Genomic DNA, 24,927 nt, shown 5'->3' on the forward strand with positions numbered 1-24,927 from the left:
CCTCCCCGCCCCGGGTTGCAGAAGCAGCATGAGGAGGATGCGGCAGCCGTGAGTATTTTTTTTTTTTCAATAGCAGGATGCCGGGGAGGTGAGAGCATGCTGGAGGTGCTGATCTAAGAGGTGTGTGTGTGTGTGTGTGTGTGTGTGTGTGTGTGTGTGTGTGTGTGTGTGTGTGTGTGTGTGTGTGTGTGTGTGTGTGTGTGTGTGTGTGTGTGTGTGTGTGTGTGTGTGTGTGTGTGAAAAAAAAACGGGCTGGGGTTGGGGGTGGGTGTGAAAAACGAGCTGCATGTGAAAAACGGGCTGCATGTGAAAAACGGGCTGGGGTGGGTGTGAAAAACGGGCTGGGGTGGGTGTGAAAAACGGGCTGGGGTGGGTGTGAAAAACGGGCTGGGGTGGGTGTGAAAAACAGGCTGGGGTGGGGGGGGGGGCTGCTGACATGTGAGTTGCAGGGGGGGGGAGACTGATGTGAGTTGCAGGGGGGGGGAGAGTGATGTGAGTTGCAGGGGGGGAGAGAGTGTCTCATATTGAGGGGAGGGGGAGAGTGTCTCATATTGAGGGGAGGGGGAGAGTGTCTCATATTGAGGGGAGGGGGAGAGTGTCTCATATTGAGGGGAGGGGGAGAGTGTCTCATATTGAGGGGAGGGGGAGAGTGTCTCATATTGAGGGGAGGGGGAGAGTGTCTCATATTGAGGGGAGGGGGAGAGTGTCTCATATTGAGGGGAGGGGGAGAGTGTCTCATATTGAGGGGAGGGGGAGAGTGTCATATTGAGGGGAGGGGGAGAGTGTCATATTGAGGGGAGGGGGAGAGTGTCATATTGAGGGGAGGGGGAGAGTGTCATATTGAGGGGAGGGGGAGAGTGTCATATTGAGGGGAGGGGGAGAGTGTCATATTGAGGGGAGGGGGAGAGTGTCATATTGAGGGGAGGGGGAGAGTCATATTGAGGGGAGGGGGAGAGTCATATTGAGGGGAGGGGGAGAGTGTCATATTGAGGGGAGGGGGAGAGTGTCATATTGAGGGGAGGGGGAGAGTGTCATATTGAGGGGAGGGGGAGAGTCATATTGAGGGGAGGGGGAGAGTGTCATATTGAGGGGAGGGGGAGAGTGTCATATTGAGGGGAGGGGGAGAGTGTCATATTGAGGGGAGGGGGAGAGTGTCATATTGAGGGGAGGGGGAGAGTGTCATATTGAGGGGAGGGAGAGAGTCATATTGAGGGGAGGGAGAGAGTCATATTGAGGGGAGGGAGAAAGAGTGTCATATTTAGGGGAGGGGGAAAGAGTGTCATATTGAGGGGAGGGGGAGAGCGTGTCATTTAGGGGAGGGGGAGAGCGTGTCATTTAGGGGAGGGGGAGTGTGTCATATTGAGGGGAGGGGAGCGTGTCATTTAGGGGAGGGGAGAGTGTCATATTGAGGGGAGGGAGAGAGTGTCATATTGAGGGGAGGGAGAGAGTGTCATATTGAGGGGAGGGAGAGAGTCATATTTAGGGGAGGGGGAGAGTGTGTCATATTGAGGGGAGGGGGAGAGTGTCATATTGAGGGGGGGGAGAGAGTCATATTGAGAGGAGGGGGAGAGAGTAATTTAGTGGAGGGGGAGAGTGTCATATTGAGGGAAAAGAGACATGGGGATGCTGACTTGGGGGGGATGCTGACTTGGGGGGGCTGCTGACATGGAATGGGCTGGGGGGATGTGGAGGGGGTATTGTGTGTTTGATGTGGAGTGGGGTATTGTGTGGGTGAGGGTGAGAGATGGGGGTATGAGAGATAGATGGGGTATCGTAAAGGTTGATAGTGAGGGTTTCTGGGGGAGATATGAGGATGATGATGATGATGATGATGATGATGGATGATGAGGTGCTGGAGGAGAGATGATTTAACCCGTGCGGCCCAAATTTTTTTTCCTTGGAGCAGTTCGGCCCTTCTCACTTTACGAGTTGGGCAGGCCTGCCTTAGAGCAACAAAAACATTCAGCTCTCAAATGAAAAATCAGCAACAGGACAAAAGGGGAGTGCCACCCCCAAAAAGGGGGTGGGGGATGGGGAAAGAAAAAGGGAATCAAAGCACTAAGGGGTGCAGAAATATTGCAAATGGAAATTAAAGAATATACACCATATAGGGATTACTGGGGACCATAAAAAAGGAACGTAAGAATTTTAATTAATGAGTAAAATAAATAATACTGTGTAAAGAGCAAGTGAAGGGACCCTAGTACACAGTTAAAACTGAAGGGCAAGATTAGAAATTATGGGACGGTTATTTGAAATTTTTTACATCTAACTACAAGGCACAGCCATGGGTATGGATGTGGCATTGTCCAACATCTTTATGAATGAGAGAACAGAGACGACACAGAGACGACACAGAGACGACACAGAGACGACACAGAGACGACACAGAGACGACACAGAGACGACACAGAGACGACACAGAGACGACACAGAGACGACACAGAGACGACACAGAGACGACACAGAGACGACACAGAGACGACACAGAGACGACACAGAGACGACACAGAGACGACACAGAGACGACACAGAGACGACACAGAGACGACACAGAGACGACACAGAGACGACACAGAGACGACACAGAGACGACACAGAGACGACACAGACTCTCAGAACTCAATTCTATGAACCCAACCATTCATTTTAAGTATGAATAGTGATTCAGACCAAATTCACGATTTAGACCAGAGGTGGGCAACTTCAGTCCTCCTTAAGGGCCACCAACAGGCCAGATTGTCAGGATATCCCTTATTCAACACAGGTGGCTCAGTTGACAAATAATTTACTTCATGCGAATAGCTTTTATCCACTGAGCATGACAAAATCTTCCATACAGTCAATTTAAGAGTTTGTGGCCCTTCTTTAATTCCCTTTGCCTTGTTTATTTCATTTATGTAACTTTAATTTCTGCAATGATATGAAGAGGCCATATTAGGACTCAACTATAATGGAGTAAGGTGCTGGTGGGATGTCTGATGGACAACACAGACGTCAATGGGTCCTGTGTCATGACATTATGCCGACAGCACGAAGAGGGGGATTGCCGACAGTCATTAGGAATGCTGAAAAAAATAAAAATGCCACACGCCAGAGGAAAGGGCTGGTGGGGCCGAAACAAATTACGGCTTAGTTAGGGTGAGAAATGCTTCCCTGATCGGTCAGCTTGAATTGCTGCAAATAAACCAAGTATGCAAGTTTTGACAACTCGTCAACTTATTTTTTAGTGCTGGTTCTCTATTTGTTAAGGAGTAATATGAACTGGTTAAGCCTGTAGAAGTATACCGTGACAATTAGACGTCAAACTGTACACAACCAAAAAAAAAAAAAAAAAAAAAAAGTCGCTAATAAGACCACATGCACTGTTTTACAGCGACAGATTCTGGATAAACCTTGGTAACTTATGGGTGAGGAAAAAAAAAATAATAATAATACCCTACCAATATTTGCTTTACCTGATTGTGCTCCACACCCAGATACAATAGGAGTCTGAGAGGTCACTTTAGGGATAAAGAGTTAAGTCTTATTAGGCTTGATATCACTTGGAAAACAGTCTAAAAATCCAAATTTATCAGATCAGGAGTATATGCTGAAATGGGCAGCAGATTTGAACATAGACAGAGAGGATTGGGAAGACATGGGATTTTGCTGCAAGGACTTCCATATGTACCACAACAAAAGAAAACATTTACAAGGTATTATTTCATTGGTATCTTACCCCCAGTGAGATTAAAACAAATCTACCCCCTGGCCTCCGATCTATGCTGGAGAGGCTGTGGACAAAAAGGGGACATGGCCCATATCTGGTGGACATGCCTGGAAATATTGGCTCTGTACAAACTATTATAAAAGTAGTAACGGACCATACTGTACCTATTGATCCACTGACCTACTTGTTGGCACTGCCAATTGAGGAAATTGACAGCCCAATAAGGAAATTAATTTCCTTCATTCTTACAGCGACGAGATGCGCCGTGGAGGCCTCCTGGAGGAAAGTGTCCCCTCGCTCTAAACAAACTATTAAAAAAAGGGTCAATGAGGTTATGCTGATGGAAAAGCTGACAGCTTTCCTAAAGCAATCAACATCGGGAGTATATGAAACCTGGGATCTGTGGTTGAGACATTGACCTCGACCCGGAAATGATCTCCTTATTGGGACAGGCTGGATCTGGTAGACTTGACCACTGTTACACGAGTATCAGCCCCTGGCAGTCGGAGAGAGTGGCGGCCCCCCCGCCTCTCCACCTAAAGGAGGGGGTCCTTTCTCCAGTCTCTCCTTCGACTGATCCCCTAATTACCACCCCCACCCCCCCGAGCTCTTCAAGCCCAGTTAAGGAATGAGTCGGCCATCCCCCCCTCCCTCTTATCAGTTGAGGCCCACTATGTGGCCAAGAGGCCTCGCCGTATACGGCGATGTTCTATCCTGTCTTTCCTTTATGTTGGAAAAACCATGTGTATTAGGCCATGTATAAACTATGACTTGTTGTATAATTACTTTTGCCTAATAAAAACGTTTGGGGGAAAAAAAAAATAGCATGAATATGCACTATAGCATTCAGAAAAATTAAGTTTAAAACTAAAATGTATTGTCCATCTGGTTTATGCCCGTTATGAAACTGGGTGCACTGTAATCTTAATCTCCGACAGCAAGAAGTATTACCAAATGTGAGCAGGAAATGTGCATTGATAATATGACACCCCCTGGCTCCCCTGTACAACTCTGGCACCCAGGCCAAGCAGCAAACACGCACTGTGCCCTGGTCCTATATGGAAGTGTCATCAAGGGAACATTCTATTTATAGAATGACTTCCCAGTCTGTTCCTCTTGCGACACCTCACTAATGACTGGAACATGTTGCAGAGCCCACATCCTACACACTTGCTTCCCCTCAGACCAAAGTCAACAGAATGCTTCGATTTAACTACTTCAGTGCTGGAGAAGACAGAATGCATTGGATTAGGCCCTTAAGGCACATTTTACAATCACACACACACGGATTATACACTTGAGGAAACCCATGAGGTTCTGAAAGCGCTGTACACCAATTTAAAATCTGCTTTTCTCCAGGACCAATACTGACCAAGACTGTTTTAGACAAAGTTTCTGTTTTGTAGAACAAAATCATGAAGTTACAAAGATAACCAAGACTAACTTACACTTAAATACAAGATTAAAAAATGTGTCTTACCTTCTCTTGGAGCAGGAATTTTTGAAATTGTTCTGCGTTTTGGAGGCTTCAAGAACAGAAAAACAGGGGTAGGGGGAAAAAAAAAAAAAAAGGTAAATTTGTGAAAGGAATCCATGCCCAGAACAAGAAGCAAGATCAGTACAAACGTTTAATATATTTCCCTGCAGGTATCCTCCAGCAGATTTAAAAAAAACAACAAAAAAAAAAAAAAAAAAAAAACACATTAAACTAAAATACCGCTTAAATTAGAATGGCAGATTTTTGTTGGACCATTTATAGGATATTATCCACCTTACTTCCCACCATCCAACCCTCCATTCCTTGGGAATTCTTTTCCTCAAGAGTTTGTCTAGCCAGGAGAAAAAAACCTTCATTAAACACCATTGCTCTGTTATGCACCGTCACCCCAAGCACATTATTCCTGGTTTGTGTAAATCCCCAAGCATATCACCACTACGGTTGCTTTGCAGCACAGCTTACCCTCTATGCTTGTTGCGCTCATCACTACAGTATATTGTTTAAATCCTTTTTAGTTTGCATTTCTGACAATTCTAAAAAAACATCTTCCATGACTGACCCTATAGAAATGCAATATTCATTTGTCGAGACACGTACTTGTGGAGCCACATTTCTTTGTGGTGGCATGTTTTCTTTTATATACGGGGGTGCCGAAATGGTGTCCAACAACTCTGGATTCACTGTAATAATGTCTGTAAAGGTGATCTGAAAGAAAAAACAGGCATCAGCTCAAAGCAGACCATGAGCCAATTGCTTCCCAATTCAAGGACAACTGATTTACATCTCCAGTTCATAAAACAAAAAACAAAAACGTCTCTAATGCTCAGTTACAATGCTGTAAAACTGCTCCTGCTGAAGGGAAAACTTTTCTTTTCTGGTTTCCTGAAAGGCAGGGAGCATCAATATCTTGTTCCTGCTTGGTTCCAAGCAGCACTTGGACGTGTGTGCAAACACTGGTCTGTAAAATGTTATGTCTCTAAAGCACGGGAGTTACAAGTCCATCAATTTTATCACACAACACGCTCATCCCATGATGCCAAGTAGCTAATCCTGGTAAACCTCCCATTGCATCATTAATGTCTATCTAGAAGACAAGGAGGCTGGATGTTTGCTGCCAGGGTAGAACAGCAGTCAACAGTCGGTGTAGGCAGGTTTTAAGTTACTTCCAGTTATTTCAGAAAGCATATCTAGGATTCTCTGCAATTACATCGAAAGGCTGTTTGATAGAGCAGCTGTCAAGGGTAAACTTGGAATGTCAAAAGGACTTCACCGTGCCGACAGAATCAGGAACCCAGGTTTGCTGTTCTTGCCTGCTATAGTCAAAGGTCATTATGCTGAAAGTTCTTTAAAAAGGCTCAACACATTAGAAGAACCATATTCTGCCAGGAGTGTTTGAATGGCTTTAGTAAACAGTTACGAGCTACATTCTAAACATACCGTCTGGCAGGTTCATTCATACAACTATCAACCAATTTCATTGGTAAGCAGAAATTGCAGCAAAGTTAATGATTGTTAAAATGATGTACAATGGAACCAATTCAATACAAAAGCTTAATTTTATAGGACATCATTTCTAGTAAGATGACAAACTGCAAAAGTGCACTTCAGCATTAATATCCAATTACGGACCCACTGCTAGTTATGTTTCTGAGCTAATACGACTGCTTCTATTCTACACTGCAGGTCACCAAACTAGTGATGTACCGAGTACCCGGAGGATTTTCAGCTACCCGGGTAATACCCGGTGCTGGGTAATGTCAGGGTATCTGAAAAATACATCATTACTTACCTGCTGTCAGTGATGGAAGGCAAGGAAGACCCATGAGGAAGTCCGCAGCGACATCTAGGCAGGTCAGCAGAGGTCCTGTGGCGGTGGCAGCATCAGCAGTGTGTGTTCAGCCCGCGCAGGAGCTGCAGGACTCCATAGTAGTGTGAGCTGGGGAACCATGTGACCGGCGCAGAAGTGTTCCTATTGGACAGACAGGTGTCCAATAGGAACGCTTCTGCGCCGGTCACATGGTTCCCCAGCTCACACTGCTATGGAGTCCTGCAGCTACCGTGCGGGCTGAACACACACTGCTGATGCTGCCACCGTCACAGGACCTCTGCTGACCTGCCTAGATGTCGCCGCGGGCTTCCTCCACCCCCAGGTAAGTGCCAACCGGGTAGATCATGTGATTTTGGCCAGGTACCCATTTTTGTTTTTAAAGTAGGACCCGGTCCAACACTACAATAAAATGTAACAGGAAAGGATTCATAGTTTCGGGTCAGAAATAAATGTGACCCATATGTATTGGAATGTCTTGATGCTCCACTGAAAAGATTTCCAGGCACTCGAAGCTCTATTTTACATAAAGCAAAGACAACGTTTCGGCTATAGAGGCCTTCCTCAGGGAGAGGATGCTTTGATCATTGCCTACAGAGCATTCCCTTCTAATCAAATCATAGTTCACCAGTATGCAACAAACATCTTACAACTCACCTCTTTTCCTTTGCTCACATCACTTTCTTTCCATTCAACATGGACTGATGACTTCTCCAAATTAATAGTTGTTACATGTGCATTGTGTATCACGCCTAAAAAAAATAATTTTTTTTAAAAAAAAGTGAATAGTTTCATTTTTGATACTGCATTTCAGATTAAGGTTATTCTCCCTACAACCTCACACTGATATTCTGTAGTGAGTGGAGCTTTCCAACTAAATTAAGAAAAATATGAGAAGTGGTTACATGCTTCATGGGTCCACTTTTTGAAACTACAATACACAGCAAGCCATTTAATAGAACTGGTACAAAGTAATAAAAATGGTGGCCTGTCACTACTGCTAAAATGCCAACACAGGCCCTCATGCTCTGCCAACTTTACTATTGTAACCTACTGTCCGGCCTTCCTGTCTCCTCTACAATCTATCCTAAACACAGCTGCTAGAATCACTTTACTCTCAGCATCTCACCAGTTGAAATCCAGCATTACTTTAAAAATTCTGCTTCTCTTTTAAGGCAATACACTCTTGTGCCCTAATTTCGCACTATGCACAAGGATGTCTTCTGTCCACCCTTTTGTATGTAAAGCCCTCTGCTGCCTAACACCTCACTAACCAACTAGCACTCTCGAACGGCCTTTAAGGCCCATTTTAAAAACGCATCTTTAATGAAGCATTTGGGCAGCTCCGCTGACTGATACTATACATTTCAAGCATTTACCATGACCCCTTTGCAGACGCACTTACCATATCAAAACCCCTACTGTTGCCAAGTTCTCCCCAGTCACTAATTAGATTGTAAGCTCTTCAGGGCAGGGACTCCAAATGTCACGTTTATGTTAAAGAGCTTAATCCTATTATGTCACGTGTTACTGCTGTAAAGCGCTAAATACATGGATGGCGCTATATAAATAAAGATACATACCCCCAAATATAGCCCAAAACATCCCCCTACATTCTGCTCATGACATCCGCCTCCCCTCCTGCCTTATATCTTCCTCTCACTCCAGCCACTGAGACACTTAAAAAAAACCTCCCTCAAATCCCACTTTGGCAAAGAAGCCTATCTGGCAGACCCAACCCCCTCCCCCCCCCCCCCCCCCCCCCAACCTCATTGGGACAAGGTGACCAAGCTCTACACCAACATCCCTACCCACAAAAAACAGGAGCAATCCATGCAATATTCTAAGTTTTTTTTTTAAATCAGTTCTATAGTATTATATAACACTTTAGAATTCAACTCAATGCCATTTTAGTTTTAATTTACTGAGCAGCCTGATATCTATAGCAGGTTTTTGCACACCTCCCCAGCAGTGCAAGATCTTTAAAGCAGCAACACATGCGAAATATGGTGTTTAAAAATAAAGTCAAGTCGGTAGTATTAGATAGTGACTGTTTTTATGCAACTCTTAATGCCTTTTTAACGTTTTAAAGCATCCTTTGATTTCTATAGGTTAACACTTTCCTGTTTGTGATAAATTGTTGGAAAATATTTCAAGCAGTTTGAACTGCAAAAGTATTTAATGTTACCTTAGTAATACACAGATACATTGTAGCTCCTGAAGGATTGATTGAAACTGATAAGCATTACGTGAACCATGGTAAACAGGATTTTGATGATCGATCACAGGATAACAAAGTGAACGGCAGCATAGGCAATTCGTTTTCAATAAAGGTAAACAGCTGGGGGGGGGGGGGGCAATATTAAGAAGTTTTTTTTTCTTTTCATTTTTTTAAGTGCCACTTGGATTGCCTCTTTAATAGGTTCAGCTGTGTAACTGGACCACTCTACCATGAGACATACTCCTTTCCACAATGAGGTCTACCTTTTGTTCCAACATTGCCCCTTACGCCCCCTAGATTGAAAACTCTCATGGAGCAGGGCCCTCATTACTTTGAGTCAGTTTGCACTCATTTGACTTTTTTTGGCATGTAATTTTGTACCCCCCCACTGTACCACACTGCAGAATATGTTGGCGTTTTACAAATGCATATCCACCAACCGTAGTAATAAGGCTGCACTTATAGTGCCAGCAACGGTGACATCAGGCTACAGGCTCTGGAAAAATCAAATTGAGATTACTTCCAATGATCGCGACCAAGCTGCCACACTTACTATAAGCACACACACACGCGACAGCGCATTTGGTTTGACGCAACATAGTGTCGCTGTCACTATAAGCGCAGCCTTACTGGTGCTGTATTATCCAGCAATCACAGTATAGTCTCATAAAGGAGTGTGTACAGACAGAATAGACCTAATGAACATTTTACTGCAGTGCCTTCTAATTTAGGCCCAGTATGCACTGCGGCCTCTATTGGTAAATGCGAGCACTACAGTATATACTCTACGTGCGACACAGAGCGCTGTGAATTACACCACCAAGCCAATCACAATAGAGTGTACTACCACCCTGTCAGCGGACACCCAATCAGAACACAGTCGTCTGCAGATAGGGCGGGGTTAAGGTTTGAATTTTCCTCGCGCCTGCTCAGTGCGTCACATTTAATGCACACAGTCCCGTCACATCTTGCTCCCCCCCCCCTCCACCGGTGTGAGGGACCATTACTCACCGTTACTACGCATGATCTTGATGATCACGCCCGGCTCCAGCCGGCTCGCTACCATCTTTTCCATGGCACCGCCCGTGCTCCGTCACAATGAGCCCCTGAGGCAGGTGAGCCGGCCTGGCAGAAGTACCGGTGAGTAGGTTAGCGGGGTCGGGTTGTCGCTATTCTCGGTGCCCGCTGACGTTCCTTCCAGTTAACGGACGCTCGGCGCTGTTTGTATTTGCCGCTCTCCTCCGCGGCTGCGCAACACGTCCAAAGCTGCTGCAGCCAATCGGCACGCTTTTAAAGAGCGCGTGCGCACCTCTACTCTGACGTCAGCACGTCACGCGGTGCGGAAAAAGGCACAAAACTGCCCAGACTTGTTAACGCGCATGCGCATTGGATAAAGTAGCAGGCCTGCTTCTTCACACCTGTTAGAAGTTTGGTAATAATAATAAAAAATACTCAGCCATCTAAATACGTTTTCTGCCTTTTTATTTTAAAGCTTGAAATAAAATTGGCATAGGAAAAATTCTGCCATTTAGCCACAAAATACATTTGTATAAATATATATAATATGCTTTTTTGTTTTATAACTAATTACGTGCAATTGAGGAAACATTGGGAACATAATGATTAGCACTGCGCTTCAAATGTAGGAAATCACCATGGCAGCCATATGGTCCATGACAACTCATCGCTGAATGAAAAATATCAATAACACCATGTTTTGGAATTTTATTTTTAAAGAAAAAAAAATAGATAATTTTTCTAATACTGTATTTATTTAGCTCTGGCTGCATTTTGGATGGGATTAGTGCTTTAACCATTTCAGTACTGCAGTGGAATTGGTGATTGGTTACTCCCGCCTACAAGATCTCCCGTGCTGCCCCCTCTCTCTGGAACTCCCTTCCCCACACCATCAGACTGTCGCCAGCATTTAGTCATGCAAAAACTCACCTTTTCAAAGAAACCTATCTGGCAGATCCCTAACATCTACTCCCCTCCCCTTACCCCCCAACCCCATTGGGACCCGCTGGGCGGCTGGACCAAACTCCACGCTAACACTCCCTAACATCCACACCCCCAAACCTTAATAGGATCAGCTCTCCGGCTGAACCATACTCCATCCTGAGCCACACACTATCCCAGGGGTGCGCAAAGGGGGGGGGAGGGGGTGCGGAATATTTTATGTGGGGCGCAGCGGTCTTCCCAGAGGCATTCAAATGAAATGCCTGGGGACCGGGCGAGGCCTCTGCAACCTCAACTTACCGGGATTCAGTCGGCTTCAGGACGTGTCACCATGGCAACGCGGCGTCAAATGACAGACGGGGTCATGTGACGTGACGCGCCACCATGGTAACGCGCATCAAATGACGCTGCGGGGTCACATCAACAGCAGCGTCATTTAACGCCGGTTCACCAGGAAGGGGGGACGCGAGCGCCGGGGCTGACAGGCAGGGGGGCGCTGCGCAGAAACTTTGCGCACCCCTGCTCTATCCCACAATGAGCAACCACTTTACCTTTTGTTTCAACAATGTCCCTCATTCCCTCTGGATTGAAAGCTCTCAGGAGCAGGACCCTCATTACCTCTTGTATCTGTTTGTGCGTGTTTGTCCTTATTTGGTATGTCATTCTTTTTATGTAATATACATAACTCTGTACCCTCATTGTACTGCACCGCGGAATATGTTGGCGCTTTGTAAATAAACTATAATAATCCACAATGATTTTGAAGTTCAGAGAATCTTACAAATATTGTTTTACATGATGTATTCCCCATAACAGACAATCACATGACAAGATCATTAAAGAATGAAAAATGGCAAAATAAAAAAATATATATTGTTTGTAATCAGCAGAGACTAGTTGTTTACCAAATAACAAAAGTCTGAAAAGAGCGTTCGGAGACAGTTACAAAGCAAACAGGTGGCCAACATGTAAAACATTCTTAGGCTTCGATTATAGTGCAGGCGCGCGTGACGGAGCGCATGGAGTTGCGTGCACCTGTCACCCGAGCGATCCGTGCACTCTGATGTGGAGGCGTGGCTGTGAAGTCACCAGGCTGGTTCGCCCTCATTGGCTGAACCAATCACGTGATGCAGCCGTCGCACGAAAAAAAACAAAATAGTTTGGCGCTTCAAAATTCTGCCGCGCCATCGTGCATCCTCGCATGCGCGATGGCCGGCCTGATAGAGCTGCTGTATTTTGTTCGCTCAATCGCGCACATTATAATCACGGCCTTATGTTGATTTTGGATGGAAATATTTTTCAGGAAACCAGCAAAAAAAAATTTTTAAAGCTTTTTTGCTAAAAATTATTGAGTCTTCCAGATAGGTAAAGTTGAAAAGCACAATGACAAACTTCATTTTTGCATCCACAAGATCTCTTCGACTTTACGAGCAGAAAAAAAAGTACCCTTTTGGTTTCAATTTTGCCTCTACATTGCCATTGGAAAGTAATTTACCGCAGTGTACCCCATACTGCTATAATATATGTTGGGTATTAATTATCTTTGTTCCTTTCTCACCTAGCAGACACACGTTTCTGGAATTTTATTTCTTATTTCAAATAATTTTGTTGGATACATACGGTAGTATGTCTTGTTCTACAGAACCTTATCTACGCTGCTACCAGAATCACTCTACTGTTTCCTAAATTTGTCTCAGCATCTCCCCTGCTGAAATCCCTCTCCTGGCTTCCTATCAAATCCTCTATCACACACACTCAATTGTACTCCTCACTTTTTAGGCTTTACACTATTTTGCCCCTCCTTACATCTCAGCCATAATTTCTCGCAATACACCATCCCGGCTCCTGCGTTCTGCTCAAGGATGTCTTCTCTCTACCCCTTTTGTATCTAAAGCCCTCTCCCGCCTTAAACCTTTTTCACTGACTGCCCCAAACATCTGGAATGCCCTTCCCCTCAATATCCGACTAGCACCCTCTCTATCCACCTTTAAGACCCATCTCAAAACACACCTGCTTAACGAAACATATGAGTAGCTCCGTGGCTGATACTATACACCTCTTACATTAACCTTGGCCCCTTGCAGACGCACTTACCAGATCGCCCTCCTACTGTCTCTGTACGTTCCTACGACTTACCAATTAAGATTGTAAACTTTTCGGGGCAGGGACTCCTTTTCCTAAATGTTATTTTTATGTCTGAAGCACTTCTCCCCTTTATGTGTTATTTGTATTCCTTGATTGTCACGTGTATTACTGCTGTGAAGCGCTATGTACATTAATGGAGCTATATACATAAAGATACAGTATACATACAGAACAATGGACAGGATTTTACCAGTTAGTCGTGCAAATACCTCTGAAGTTTCAATGGGATGTCTTTTGGATTTAGACACTATCAAAGGTATAAATATGTTAAATACCTTGTACGTAATGCAGTATGTGTATGCAGTACAATTGACCTGCAGTTAACATAGTGTGCAGACCATGCAAGACTCAGAGGTGTGCATTACATAATGCACTGGACACTTGAATGAGGAGCAAATTGCTCCAGCATTATTTGCACACAAAAAAACAGTACTAGGACATAACAAAATCCAACCCCTATACAACCTTGCTCCATGGGTACTCGATCTAGTGTTATTTGTGTTCATTGAAACACTTTTCATACAACAAAAAGGCCACACGCTTTGTTTTTATATTGCTTTGTACACTTATTCTTCGGATTGCAGTTTTAGTTGCTCTGGATCAAGATGACATGAATAATACAAGTGAATGGCTGCAAAGGGGACGAACACTAAAAATAGCCTTATATTTCAGGAATTAGGGAGCACAGTGCATGGAGGGAAACACATTTGGTTCAACAAAGCCAGTAAAAGAAAATACAAAAAACAATGGTGGATAAAAAGGAATTCTTATTTTGCTGAAACAGCTGCTGTACGGATAATTTAACAAGAATAAAAGCACTTAAACATTTTAAACTCAACTGACCATTACTTTGTGGATATGTATGTTCTATAACAGAGCTAGTTTTAGGGGTCATGTCTACTTGGGTGGCAATAATAGCATCGAGTAACAGCATTCCATCAGACGTGCAGGTTATCTCCAGCTCGGGAACAATGCAAAGCCCTTGTTTGCAGGAGTTGTACCCTGGTGAGGTTTGTCAGGAACAGACACTTTCCTTTAACTTCAGTCTGTAACTTCCTTTACTGCAGGGGGAAAAGAAAAAGCAAGCGTCAGCCTCTGTTGCCATAGATTGTACAACGGCCACTTCGGCAGCAGAAGGAAGGCTTTCATTTTTTCCATGAAAGACTTACCTTTAGGGATATTAACTTGGTTGGATGTCAGGATGTCAGCTTGAACGGTGTCCATCTTCATGTACAACATCTCAGCATTGTCCTACAGAGAGCAATATGATAGGTTAAACCAGGAGTTGCCAACTGCAGTACTCAAGAGTCACCAACAGGCTAGGTTTTAAGGATATCCCTGCATCAGCACAGGTGGCTCAATCAGTGCCAGTCCACCTGTGCTGAAGCAGGGATATCCTTAAAACTTGACCTGTTGGTGGCCCGTGAGGACTGCAGTTGGCCACTCCTGGGTTAAACACTAACAGTATTTTATTATCATTGTTTATTTATAAAGCACCACATATTTAGCATCTGGGGCATTTATAGAAGTACAGTATGCCACATGGATTTCCCTGTACTACACTATTTAGAAAGGGAATCCTGGACACAGATATAAAGGAAGCTACAAGGCTTCTAGAAACTGAACATGAACTTAGGCATTTGGTTATTATCAAGTAATAGTATGAGGGACCGATCATATCTAAATGCAATTACGGACCAGGACATTCATTGCTGTCTAAAGTGACAAAATGCATTAGGATTACACAGTAAGTGAAGGGAACATATGGGAAAAATGTTCCTAATGAATTGGACTATAGTGATAATGCCACACTTTACCTACTGACAATGTAATGACTCATTAGACCAAGAGTGGCCAACCCCAGTCCTCAAGGACCACCAATAGGGTCAGATTTTAAGGAGATAACCTGACCTGTTGGTGCTTCTTGAGGACTGGGAGTAGGCCACTCCTGCATTAGGGCTGTTATATATTGGCCGCGCGGCACTTATAATTGGCTGAGGTTAGTCAGCCCTTCTATACAAGGGCCGCGCACGGCAGTGAGCGTACATCCGGCCGACAGCGGGGAAGACGGGGAATAGAATGATTTTGCGCCACTACCGGCGCTGAAATGTATATGTGTGTGTGTGTGTATGTGTGTATGTATGTGTGTATGTGTGTATGTGTGTGTCTGCACAATGTTAATAAATATTTTATTTTTACCAATGTGTTTTTTTTTTGTAATAAATAATAAATTACACATATACACACACAAACACACAGCTCACAGCATACACAGCTTCTCAGCTCACAGCATACACACAAAAAGCATGCGGCACGTGCACGCGCGTTTGCACTGGCACGCACACACTATATAACAAGCCTTAGACAATAAGGATTACCATAAGCATCTGGAACAGGTTTTCCCCAATGGCTTTTCGTACTTGTTCCGCCACGCTGGAAAAAGACAATACAAAGTACTGCAAAGAAAACAGAAACATTTATTAATGTGTCCTAGTTACACAAGCATGTTTTTCTCTGCACTACAGGGTCTAAGTCTAAGATTATATTAGGCGTGTGATACAGCGCATGGCATCGCGCACGCCTGTTGCCCGAGCAAAAAATGAACTGAGCTCCAGCGATTGGGGAGGCGTGGCGGACGCGTCACCAGGCTGGTTCGCCCTCGTTAGCTGAACCGCTCACGTGACACGAGCGCTGCGCAAAAAACCCCAAACTGATTTGTGGTTGGAAAAATCTGCTGCGCGGTCGCTCATCGTGCCCGCGCGCACTATGGCCAGCCCCTTTCAGTTGCTGCACTTTGTTTTTGCAGCACGCAAAAAAATCGCATGCACCATCACGCCTACTATAATCGCAGCCTTAGTGGTGAAACGGTTTGCAATGTTCACGTTTTACTACATATGGTAAGATGAAGTAGCAAGTCCTGTTCATCACTCCAATAAAGAGTAGGACATGCTCAGGGCAGGGCCGGATTAATGGGCGGGCTGGCCAGGGCAACAACCGAAAAGGGGCACTAAAAGAATTTGCCGGGAACCTCGCCCGCTTGACTTTACCAGGCACTCTCCGACCCCGGCGCCATCTTTAAATGTCCTGCACGCCCGTCAATGACGAGGGACATTTAAAGATGACATGTCGGAGTGACGGGCGCACAAGGGACTCAGAGCAGCAGCAGCAAGGAACATTGACAGAGTGGCGACGCGGGACAAGTCCTGCACGCCCTGTCCCGCTCCGTCAATGTCCCGCGTGGCCGAGCGCCCTCATTGTCCTTTGCTCCCTCACGTGACCGACGCACTATCTTTAAATGTCCCTCGACATTGACGAGGGTGCACGGGACTCAGACATTTAAAGATGGTGCTAGGGTCGCAGTGTGCGCTGCACTTACTTTTTTTTCCGCCCTGGCCTCCTCCTCTTTCAGCATCCCTACGTCATGTGACAACGCTTTTCCATGACAACGGGACATCATGTAGCATTACGTTGTCATGGCAACGTGTCGCCACAACGCTGCAGAAGGAGGAGCGTCTCATTTTTAGTCTGCCCGGGGCGTGATAATGTCTCGGTCCGGCCCTGGCTCAGGGGGGAAAAGATACTAACATTATACAAGTTAAACTCATGTTGGTTATTAGGGGGGTATTGATACTTTAAACTCCAAGCTGTAACTGTTTCATACGCCCATAATATATATTATCTCTAACTGTGCACGCAATGTCTTGTATATAATGTATACCCTGCTCATTTATGTAACTGTATTTGTAACCATGTATTATTTGTCTGAACTCTGTGCCCAGGACATACTTGAAAAAGAGAGGTAACTCTCAATGTATTACTTCCTGGTAAAATGTTTTATAAATAAATAACTCCCCATTTCCCACCATGCAGAGATATGTAGGTCAAAGTTAATAAGTTTGCTAATTTCCTGTGCCTGCTTCACTCGATTATCAGCCGTGCTTCCATTTCTTTAAACGCTGAAAATAATGACGTATACAGTAATGTAAAACTGCTGAATTACAGTTCTGAAACAGTAGAGCACCTGCAGGTTACCCGGTTAACCGTGCTGATTACATTTGTCGAAGGATGTAATGTTTCTTGCATTTTCCCAACAAAAATACTGAATATGTGATATTTTTAAAATATGCCATGCTTCAATCTAACCTCTTCAGTGCCACTGAGGCCTTTTTTTTTGTCCCCGTGATAATGTTTTGTGCTGGTTTGTTAGCCTCTCCCACCAATTCAGCAAGACTGAAAGTAACTGAAGCTCTCTCACCTCTACAGCGAGGCTGGCTTGTCGCTGGCTTTCTGTGTGGTCCTTGTTCCCCATCACAAACAGCAGATTGTGCACCACTCTCAGCTGAATCAGCTCCTCGCAGAGCTCCATGGATTCCCGAGCTAACATGCTAAGAACAACAATGGGGTAAAGCTCTAGGAATTCATTTTTTTAACATCTTGAACAACTTAAAGAAGAATTCTAAGGCAGTCTGTAGTGCAGCAATAGAATGGATCCAGCTGGGACCAACGGAAGGATGAGTAAGTGTAAGGGCTTTTTGAACACTATGTATCACTAAGCTATGCTGGTGATGACTGGGGCCACAGTAAGTACAGTAGATATTTCAGCACGTCAATTCCGTTTGTGGAGCGACTGCACTTTTAGATAGAAGATCACCTAGGTCTTAGGCTATTGTGGGGGGTTGGGAGAGACCCACCCCATTCAGAATTATCGTGTTGTACATAACGTTGTCCTATAATGTGGTACTTACTTCTCTGTCAAGCCTATCTGGCAGTAAAAAGGTTCAGCTGCTTTTTATAATGAGCTGTAGATATGTCTGGCTTTGTCTGCCTTTGATGACATCACAATGCTCAGATGCTGGAATTTTTGTAAAAGACACATACATATAGAGTACATATATAGAGAGAGGGAATCAGGACAGGCACTCCAAAGGTGACATTTATTTCTCAACGTTTCGGCTCCTAAAGGAGCCTTTATCAATAGCACCAACGGTAATACAGCAGTGAACATATTTATAACCTGAAGTGACCCCTAGAAAACCCACAAAAAACTCACTCACTAAACCCCTGGTGATGTCATGAGCCAGGTGGAAACACAGTGTGGCCAGTGGGGGCCAAAATCCAAAAGGGAAACCAGGGGGAAGGAATGGGGGGTGAACCCGAGTTAGGATACATACCCCTAGAATAGTATCATACCATCCTATTATAGGGGTAGGTATCCTAACTCAGGTTCACCCACCATTCCCCCACCCCTCCCCCCCTTTTCCTGGTTTCCCTTTTGGATTTTGGCCCCCACTGGCCACACTGTGTTTCCACCTGGCTCATGACATCACCAGGGGTTTAGTGAGTGAGTTATTCACGGGTTTTCTAGGGGTCACTTCAGGTTAAAAATATGTTCACTGCTGCATCACTGCTGTATCACTGCTGTATCACTGTTGGTGCGCTTAATAAAGGCTCCATTGAGCCGTTGAGAAATAAATGTCACCTCTGGATCTTGGAGTGCACGTCCTGATTTCCTCTATCAGATGTGCTGCCTTGCTGAGACCTGGACGGTCTGCACCCTATACTACCTGGATGTACGCAAATGTGAGTGCGTGGTTTTCTGGACTGATATATATATGTATGTGTATGTATGTCCACAGCTATCCAAATGCAAAGCAATAAGGCAAATAAAAAATAATATGTCTAATGTACTTTAAGACAGTAATACTCAAGCTGTCAAAAAAAATTAACTACCAAAACACAACATGGCAAAACAAATAACTCCGCTTAACCACAACTTAGATAGGAAATAACTTAATGGTTAGACCTCGGATATAGTACAGCGCGCGACGGAGCACATGAAGTCACGCGCGGCTCTAGTAGAAGAGATCCGTGGCCTGTAGGATTGGGCGACAGGGGGCGTGGCGAGGGCGGGACAAAGGCGTACCCGTGATGTCACGTGTGCGGTTTGCCCTCATTGGCTGAACCACGCACGTGACTCGTCTTTGCACGACAAAATTCAAACAATTTTGTCGCGAAAATTGTCGGTCACCCCATAGCGCTCGTGCTCGCTCTATGGCAATGCGCATTTTTATTTTGGCGTGCGCGTTGTCGCTCGCGCCATCGCTGTTACTAAGGACGCGGCATAAGAAGTAACAAAAAGACAAATGGGAAAAAAAGACTGTGTAAAATAAATAATGTTGCGTGTATGTAATAAAAATCGGCTCAGGGTGTCACTAAAGGTTGACTTGAGATCCACTGGTCATTGGTTTTTGGAGTAGTTCTTACAAGACCATTTTCAGCTTTACTCAACAACATTTAAATACAGAAATCAGTGGTTCTACTGGGATTTGCTCCCTGGACATATGGCTCCAGATTCATACCCTATAGCTTTGGCACATGCTGCTTGTTGCATGAAGATTGGCAGAGGCTCTGTCAGTTGGGGCACAGTTGAATCTGTAAGACACACCAAAAAAATAAAAGGTGACTCTCCTATACAGTAAATATAAATTATTCATGTGCTGAAAAAGCGTATGTATTTGGAAAAGTAAACAAGGAAGGAAATGCCCCCGCTACAGAAGAGAGTACATATTCCTCATGGGATGAAAAATCACCCAATACATTAATTAATATAGAGTATAATATAGAGTAATCCTCAATGATTTGCTTCTTCCCAATCATAAGTCGCTACTGCCTCTTCTTTAAGCTTTTCTTATCTTCGATAGTCTTCCTCACTATATCACAGTTACATTTTCTTACACCTTCAGTTATACTTTTGCGGTTCGCCTTGCACAGCTCTGCATATTCTGTTCTTGTGTCTTGTGATTGCGTAATTTCTTGTCGTCTCCTCGTCTCCTCAGTAACTGCTTGGTCTTATCAGATATTTTCCTATCCTGTTTTTTGCTAGTGTTTCCTCTAGATTTTAGTGTGCTTTTAACTACAATCTTCGTAACGTCTAAATAATTGTTTGTTAAAGTGTTTCCATGCATTTTGAGCAAGCTGAAGCTATTTCTCAGCTCTGGTTCAAATTCTGTACTCCTTACTCCTTACACTTGAGGTTATCAATGTTGATTGTTTTTGTGTTCATTTTAATAATTTTTCTTCATTCCATCTTCAGATTCAGCTGTAATTTGCAGTGAACCAATCAGTGATCACCCCTTGTGTCAAGACAGTTGACTGTGCAGTCTTTAATCACATGTTTTTTGTTAGCTAAGATATAGTTAATTTCATTCTTGATTCTATTGAGTCCTCTCCATCACCATTTTCTATTTGGATTCTTCTTATAGAATGAATTCAGGATGTCAATTCACATTCTTCACATTCTACCAATCTGCCTCCACGTACATTCCTGTTGCTGTAACTTGTAACCAGATTTACCAACTGATACCACGTCTTTCTCGTGGGCACCAATCTTTACATTGAAATCTCCCAAAATTATCTTGAGGTGACAATTTCCTTTGTTGTTAAATTGGTTGATTGCATGGTATAAGTCTTTCATTTCATTATCTGTGTGACTTGATGTTGGAGCATACACTTGGAAAATATGTAGCCTGTATCTCCGTCAACTGAATGATGATTCTGGCTGCTCTTTCTGATGAGCTTTCATACTACACTATGTTGTTTCTACATCTTTTGTTAACGATGACACTGATTCTTCCATTAGCTGTAGTACCTCTAATATAACAGGTGCCCGCTTTAGTTTTGAATTACAGCTTTTGTTTAATTAACCTCCAGGGATTTTTAGCACCCTCTGCCTTCATACCTTCTTTCTGAATGCTGTCCAGCCCAGGGACAATCCATCCTCCGGAGAATGAGGGCTTTATAGTGTGTTCCATATTTGGGGGTTGAGGCCTTACTTGCCCTGCCGGCCTCATTTGCATGTTGACAAGTACCTTTCTCACTTAAGCCGGCTATATTGTTCAACCAGCCTAAGTGCTATTATACATCTTCTTGAACACCTGTTGCCACATTGGGGCTGTGAGGTAAGGATTTGGGGGAAGGCCCAAATGCCCAATGATCTTCCAGGTACTGCAATTGCAAGCCTCGCTTCTCCACGTTGCTCCAACATATTCTCTGATTTTAGAATATATATATATATATATATATATATATATGTATATATATATATATTATATATACACACAGTATATATATATATATATATATATATATATATATATATATATATATATATATATATATATATAAAAAGTCAGTCGGCACTCCATAAGCAGAGATATTGGTAGGTGCTTGTCTCATAAAATAAGTAAGAAAACGATACCGTGTAGATCCCACGAAATCAGGAGACAGCACTCAATCTTGCAGTAGAAATAGTGTATTAGAAATAAGGCACAGAAATTCCAACGTTTCGGTCCCAGAAAACGGGACCTTCCTCAGGGAGATGCAATGTGAGAATGACAATACATGTACAATATATACCCCTCCACCTCAAACAAAAAAACCATATAGAGAAATCCACACTTTAATAGAAAAGGCCCTGATAATTATTTGTATTATTTATAAATCAGTGAGACTCCACTGAACCACTTATGTCTAGAATCAGTAAGACCGACTCAAGCGCAGTATTAGAGGGCAGTGAGTCATACCACACAAAACCAACATTGCAAACTTTCCGGGGTATTCTCTACAATGAGTAGGAGATTTGAAGGGCTGCAAATGCATAAACACACTCGCAGTCTTTCTACAGAGCAACACTGTCATTTTTAAAGGGAAGGACAGGTTCTTGTCTTCACAATATAAACAGCTTACATGCTCACACAAAACTGCAAGACGCTGTTCTCACTTACCATCCAAGATCTGAGGTCTTGGTTTAGTGCTCTCTTTTTGGGAGGGTCTCAGCCGTGCTACTAATCCTTTCAACAGAGCAGGGCGAACCTCAGTGTGTATAAGCTCCTTGATCAGTTGGATAGCTGAAACGAAAGAGAATAACCCTTGTTGGTTAGAACACGCCATAAAAAGAAGAATGTATGCAAATCTTCTGTATAGTGACTTTTTGCAGTTAGGCCTTAATTATACAAAAAACTGCAGAGCTGCAAAGCTCCTCTCGTTGCCGCCGGGCCCGGCTCTCCCCCAGCTAGGGGGAAGTTGGAGGAGAGTCGGGACAGCAGAGGCTTGAGACCATCCTCGAGATAGGCAAGTTTCTATTTATTTGGTGCGGAGGTTGTTTTGTATGTATTTTGGGGGTATTTGTATGTATTTGGGGGTTATTTTTTTAAGTGAAACTTCTTTGCTGGCACCTACAGAGTTTTGATAGGAAAAATCCCTTGTGTTGTAACGGAATTCCATGACGGAAGTAACGTCACGCTACTACTGTGCGCGTGCCTGTGCGTGCCACACCCGCGCATGCGCAGACCTCAAAGCGCTTCCCTCACGTCCAGCGCACACGGAGCTTAGAGCCAGCAATGCGGTGGGCAGGCTCGCCACAAATGCGCAGTGGTGGCCGAGCTCGTGCGCTTGTGCAGGTGTGTCCGGTGCCGTGCGCAGCCAGCACGGCGAGCATGCACAGGTGCGGATCGCGCGGCGCGTGTGCAGGATCCCAGAAGTCGGCCGTAAGTTCCATAATCAGCTGCCTGGACCCCTTCTAATGCCTGGCCAACACCGAACACAGAACTCGGCAACAACTTCCATGCTTAGGCGCCTATACCAAACCAAACTCTCTGCTGCACAGGTGGGCCCACTCCCAATGTACACACAAAAACAAACAGAGTCACACATGCGCACACACAGTGTCATACACATACACATACACTCACAGTCACACACACAAGTAATTCAGTTAGTATAAATATAGACGTACAAATAGCTCAAACAGGGGGGGGGGGTGCCGAGCACACCCGTTCTAAGTCAAACTTCTTTGAGTTCTCACTGAAATTGTTTTTTTTCATTGTGAAATTAAATTTAATGGTGTTCAGCTCCGGAGACCCCCTTCTTTAATGCTATGTTAAAAATAGAAGCACCCGCTTGGATTGCCCCTTTAAATTGGCCACCCCGCAGGGGAGAGAAAGACTCACACACTGACCGCAGCAGGTTTATTACTGGCCGAACAACACACAGAGAAGCAAATCTCAGAAAGGTGTCTCATCTTGTCCTGCTACAGGTTCAAACTCATGTTAAATGCACCTTTCATCGCCTTTTAAACATTTTTGGACCATGAAAAAACAGAAATGTAAGGTTTGGAGGAGGCAATCTGAAAATATTGTGTATGCCCTTATATAATGTCTTGTATAAGTGCCTCTCACAGAGCTGAATTGCTTAACTAAATCTTCTTAAACAACCACAGACAATTCCTGATAGAACATTACATATGCACAACCTAGAATAGATATTGACTTGTTTAATCTGAACCCCAAAAAACACTTATAACAAGTAAAAGTAACAATAATTTATGCACAAACATTTATATCATCACATCTGCTATTTACAAATATATAAGCCCAGCAAGAACTAGGCATCAAAAAATTGAATGAGGCTCATAACTGTTCCTCTCCACGTGTCACCGTGAGCCCATCACAGCACACTAAACACAACACCAAAAATCCCTAAACAAAGCTTTTACAGGCATTTATTGCCATGTAGAAAACCGATCAAAAACTGAATTAAAAAAAACCCCAAAAGATCTGCATAAATGCAACAATAATTATCTTCGTAATTAAATGAACAATTGATCTTTCTTTTACAGCTTAGGGAAGCCCAGCGTTAGCCGAGCATCAAAAAATTAAATGAAACTCATAATTGTTCCTCTCCACGGAAATCTTTAGTAAAAGGCGAAAGATTTATTCGATTTGAAGAGAAACCAGAGTATACTTACAATCAAACGAGTAAATAGACCAGGTACAAACCATACTTATTACATCAAAGGTGAACACAGTAGAACATTACATTACATTCAAAATACAAAATCTATTTAGAGACATGAATCACTAAATTCATATTATGAGATTGATAAACATTTTAACAGACACATAAATGATCAGAAAGAGAGAAAATGCACACAAAAAGTGGCTGCAGTGCATCATGGGTATGTAAATGAGAGACCGAAAGAAAGCCAAGTTTGTTTGTTCTTGCTGACCACTACACCACCTCAGGGACAGAGTGTCAAAGCTTTCTTACGATTGTGGTAAAATGAACATTTTCAGCATGTCTTATAAACAAGTCTCGTCAAATGTGTCCAAGTTAGCTTAACCTTTGAGCTGTTGGGAATGCCTGTTATACAAACCCCTCTTGCAGACAAGTCTAGAATTAAGTGGAACCACTGGGGGGCGGGGGATATATATATAATTTCAGATTGATCACAAACCCCTACTTTCCCTTAATAACCCCCAAATAATACAGTCCTACTTAGCTTCAGGGACTAAAACGTATTTAGAAGTCTTTACAGGTTAGAACTGTAACAAGACAGAAGCACAGGTATAACCATGTGCAGGCAATGTATTCTTCCTTCCAATAGGTGGTGGGTAAATGCCAAAATAAATGAATGTAATTTAAATTCTTAACACTGTATCTGAAATAGACACCAAAGATCCCTAACAATAAACTTTAAAGAAGCATTTATGAACATGTAGAAAAAAAAC

The 24,927-nt window shown here is 43.7% G+C and overlaps 2 protein-coding genes and 1 non-coding gene across 12 annotated transcripts in view; all 3 read right to left on the minus strand.

The window, feature by feature from the left end:
• Positions 1-10,535, minus strand: part of KIF2C (kinesin family member 2C) — a 30,212-nt gene extending 19,677 nt beyond the window's left edge. Inside the window, exons 1-5 of one of the 3 annotated variants that reach the window (XM_075616177.1) lie at positions 10,268-10,535; positions 7,693-7,787; positions 5,808-5,915; positions 5,193-5,238; positions 3,459-3,503 (exon numbers count right to left, since the gene is read on the minus strand). In XM_075616177.1, the coding sequence (XP_075472292.1) occupies positions 3,459-3,503; positions 5,193-5,238; positions 5,808-5,915; positions 7,693-7,787; positions 10,268-10,331 (358 nt within the window). In that variant the 5' untranslated portion in view covers positions 10,332-10,535. Of the gene's footprint in view, positions 1-3,458; positions 3,504-5,192; positions 5,239-5,807; positions 5,916-6,041; positions 6,213-7,692; positions 7,788-10,267 lie in introns of those variants that run through there. The other 2 variants (XM_075616178.1, XM_075616180.1) reach the window with 2 other exon arrangements.
• Positions 10,536-10,807: 272 nt separating this feature from the next.
• ARMH1 (armadillo like helical domain containing 1) overlaps positions 10,808-24,927 on the minus strand; it is a 42,707-nt gene continuing 28,587 nt past the window's right edge. For 4 of the 8 annotated variants that reach the window (XM_075616184.1, XM_075616185.1, XM_075616183.1 and 1 more), the window contains exons 8-13: positions 22,144-22,266; positions 19,720-19,792; positions 17,616-17,745; positions 15,739-15,816; positions 14,530-14,611; positions 10,810-14,421 (exon numbers count right to left, since the gene is read on the minus strand). In XM_075616184.1, the coding sequence (XP_075472299.1) occupies positions 14,402-14,421; positions 14,530-14,611; positions 15,739-15,816; positions 17,616-17,745; positions 19,720-19,792; positions 22,144-22,266 (506 nt within the window). In that variant the 3' untranslated portion in view covers positions 10,810-14,401. Of the gene's footprint in view, positions 14,422-14,529; positions 14,612-15,738; positions 15,817-17,615; positions 17,746-19,719; positions 19,793-22,143; positions 22,267-24,927 lie in introns of all 8 variants that reach the window. The other 4 variants (XM_075616190.1, XM_075616188.1, XM_075616191.1 and 1 more) reach the window with 2 other exon arrangements.
• Positions 24,044-24,158, minus strand: LOC142504090 (U5 spliceosomal RNA). Its single transcript, XR_012804212.1, has one exon. It is a non-coding gene; the product is annotated as a U5 spliceosomal RNA (small nuclear RNA).

Source organism: Ascaphus truei, chromosome 10 (assembly GCF_040206685.1).
Source record: "Ascaphus truei isolate aAscTru1 chromosome 10, aAscTru1.hap1, whole genome shotgun sequence".
Taxonomy (NCBI): Eukaryota; Metazoa; Chordata; class Amphibia; order Anura; family Ascaphidae; genus Ascaphus; species Ascaphus truei.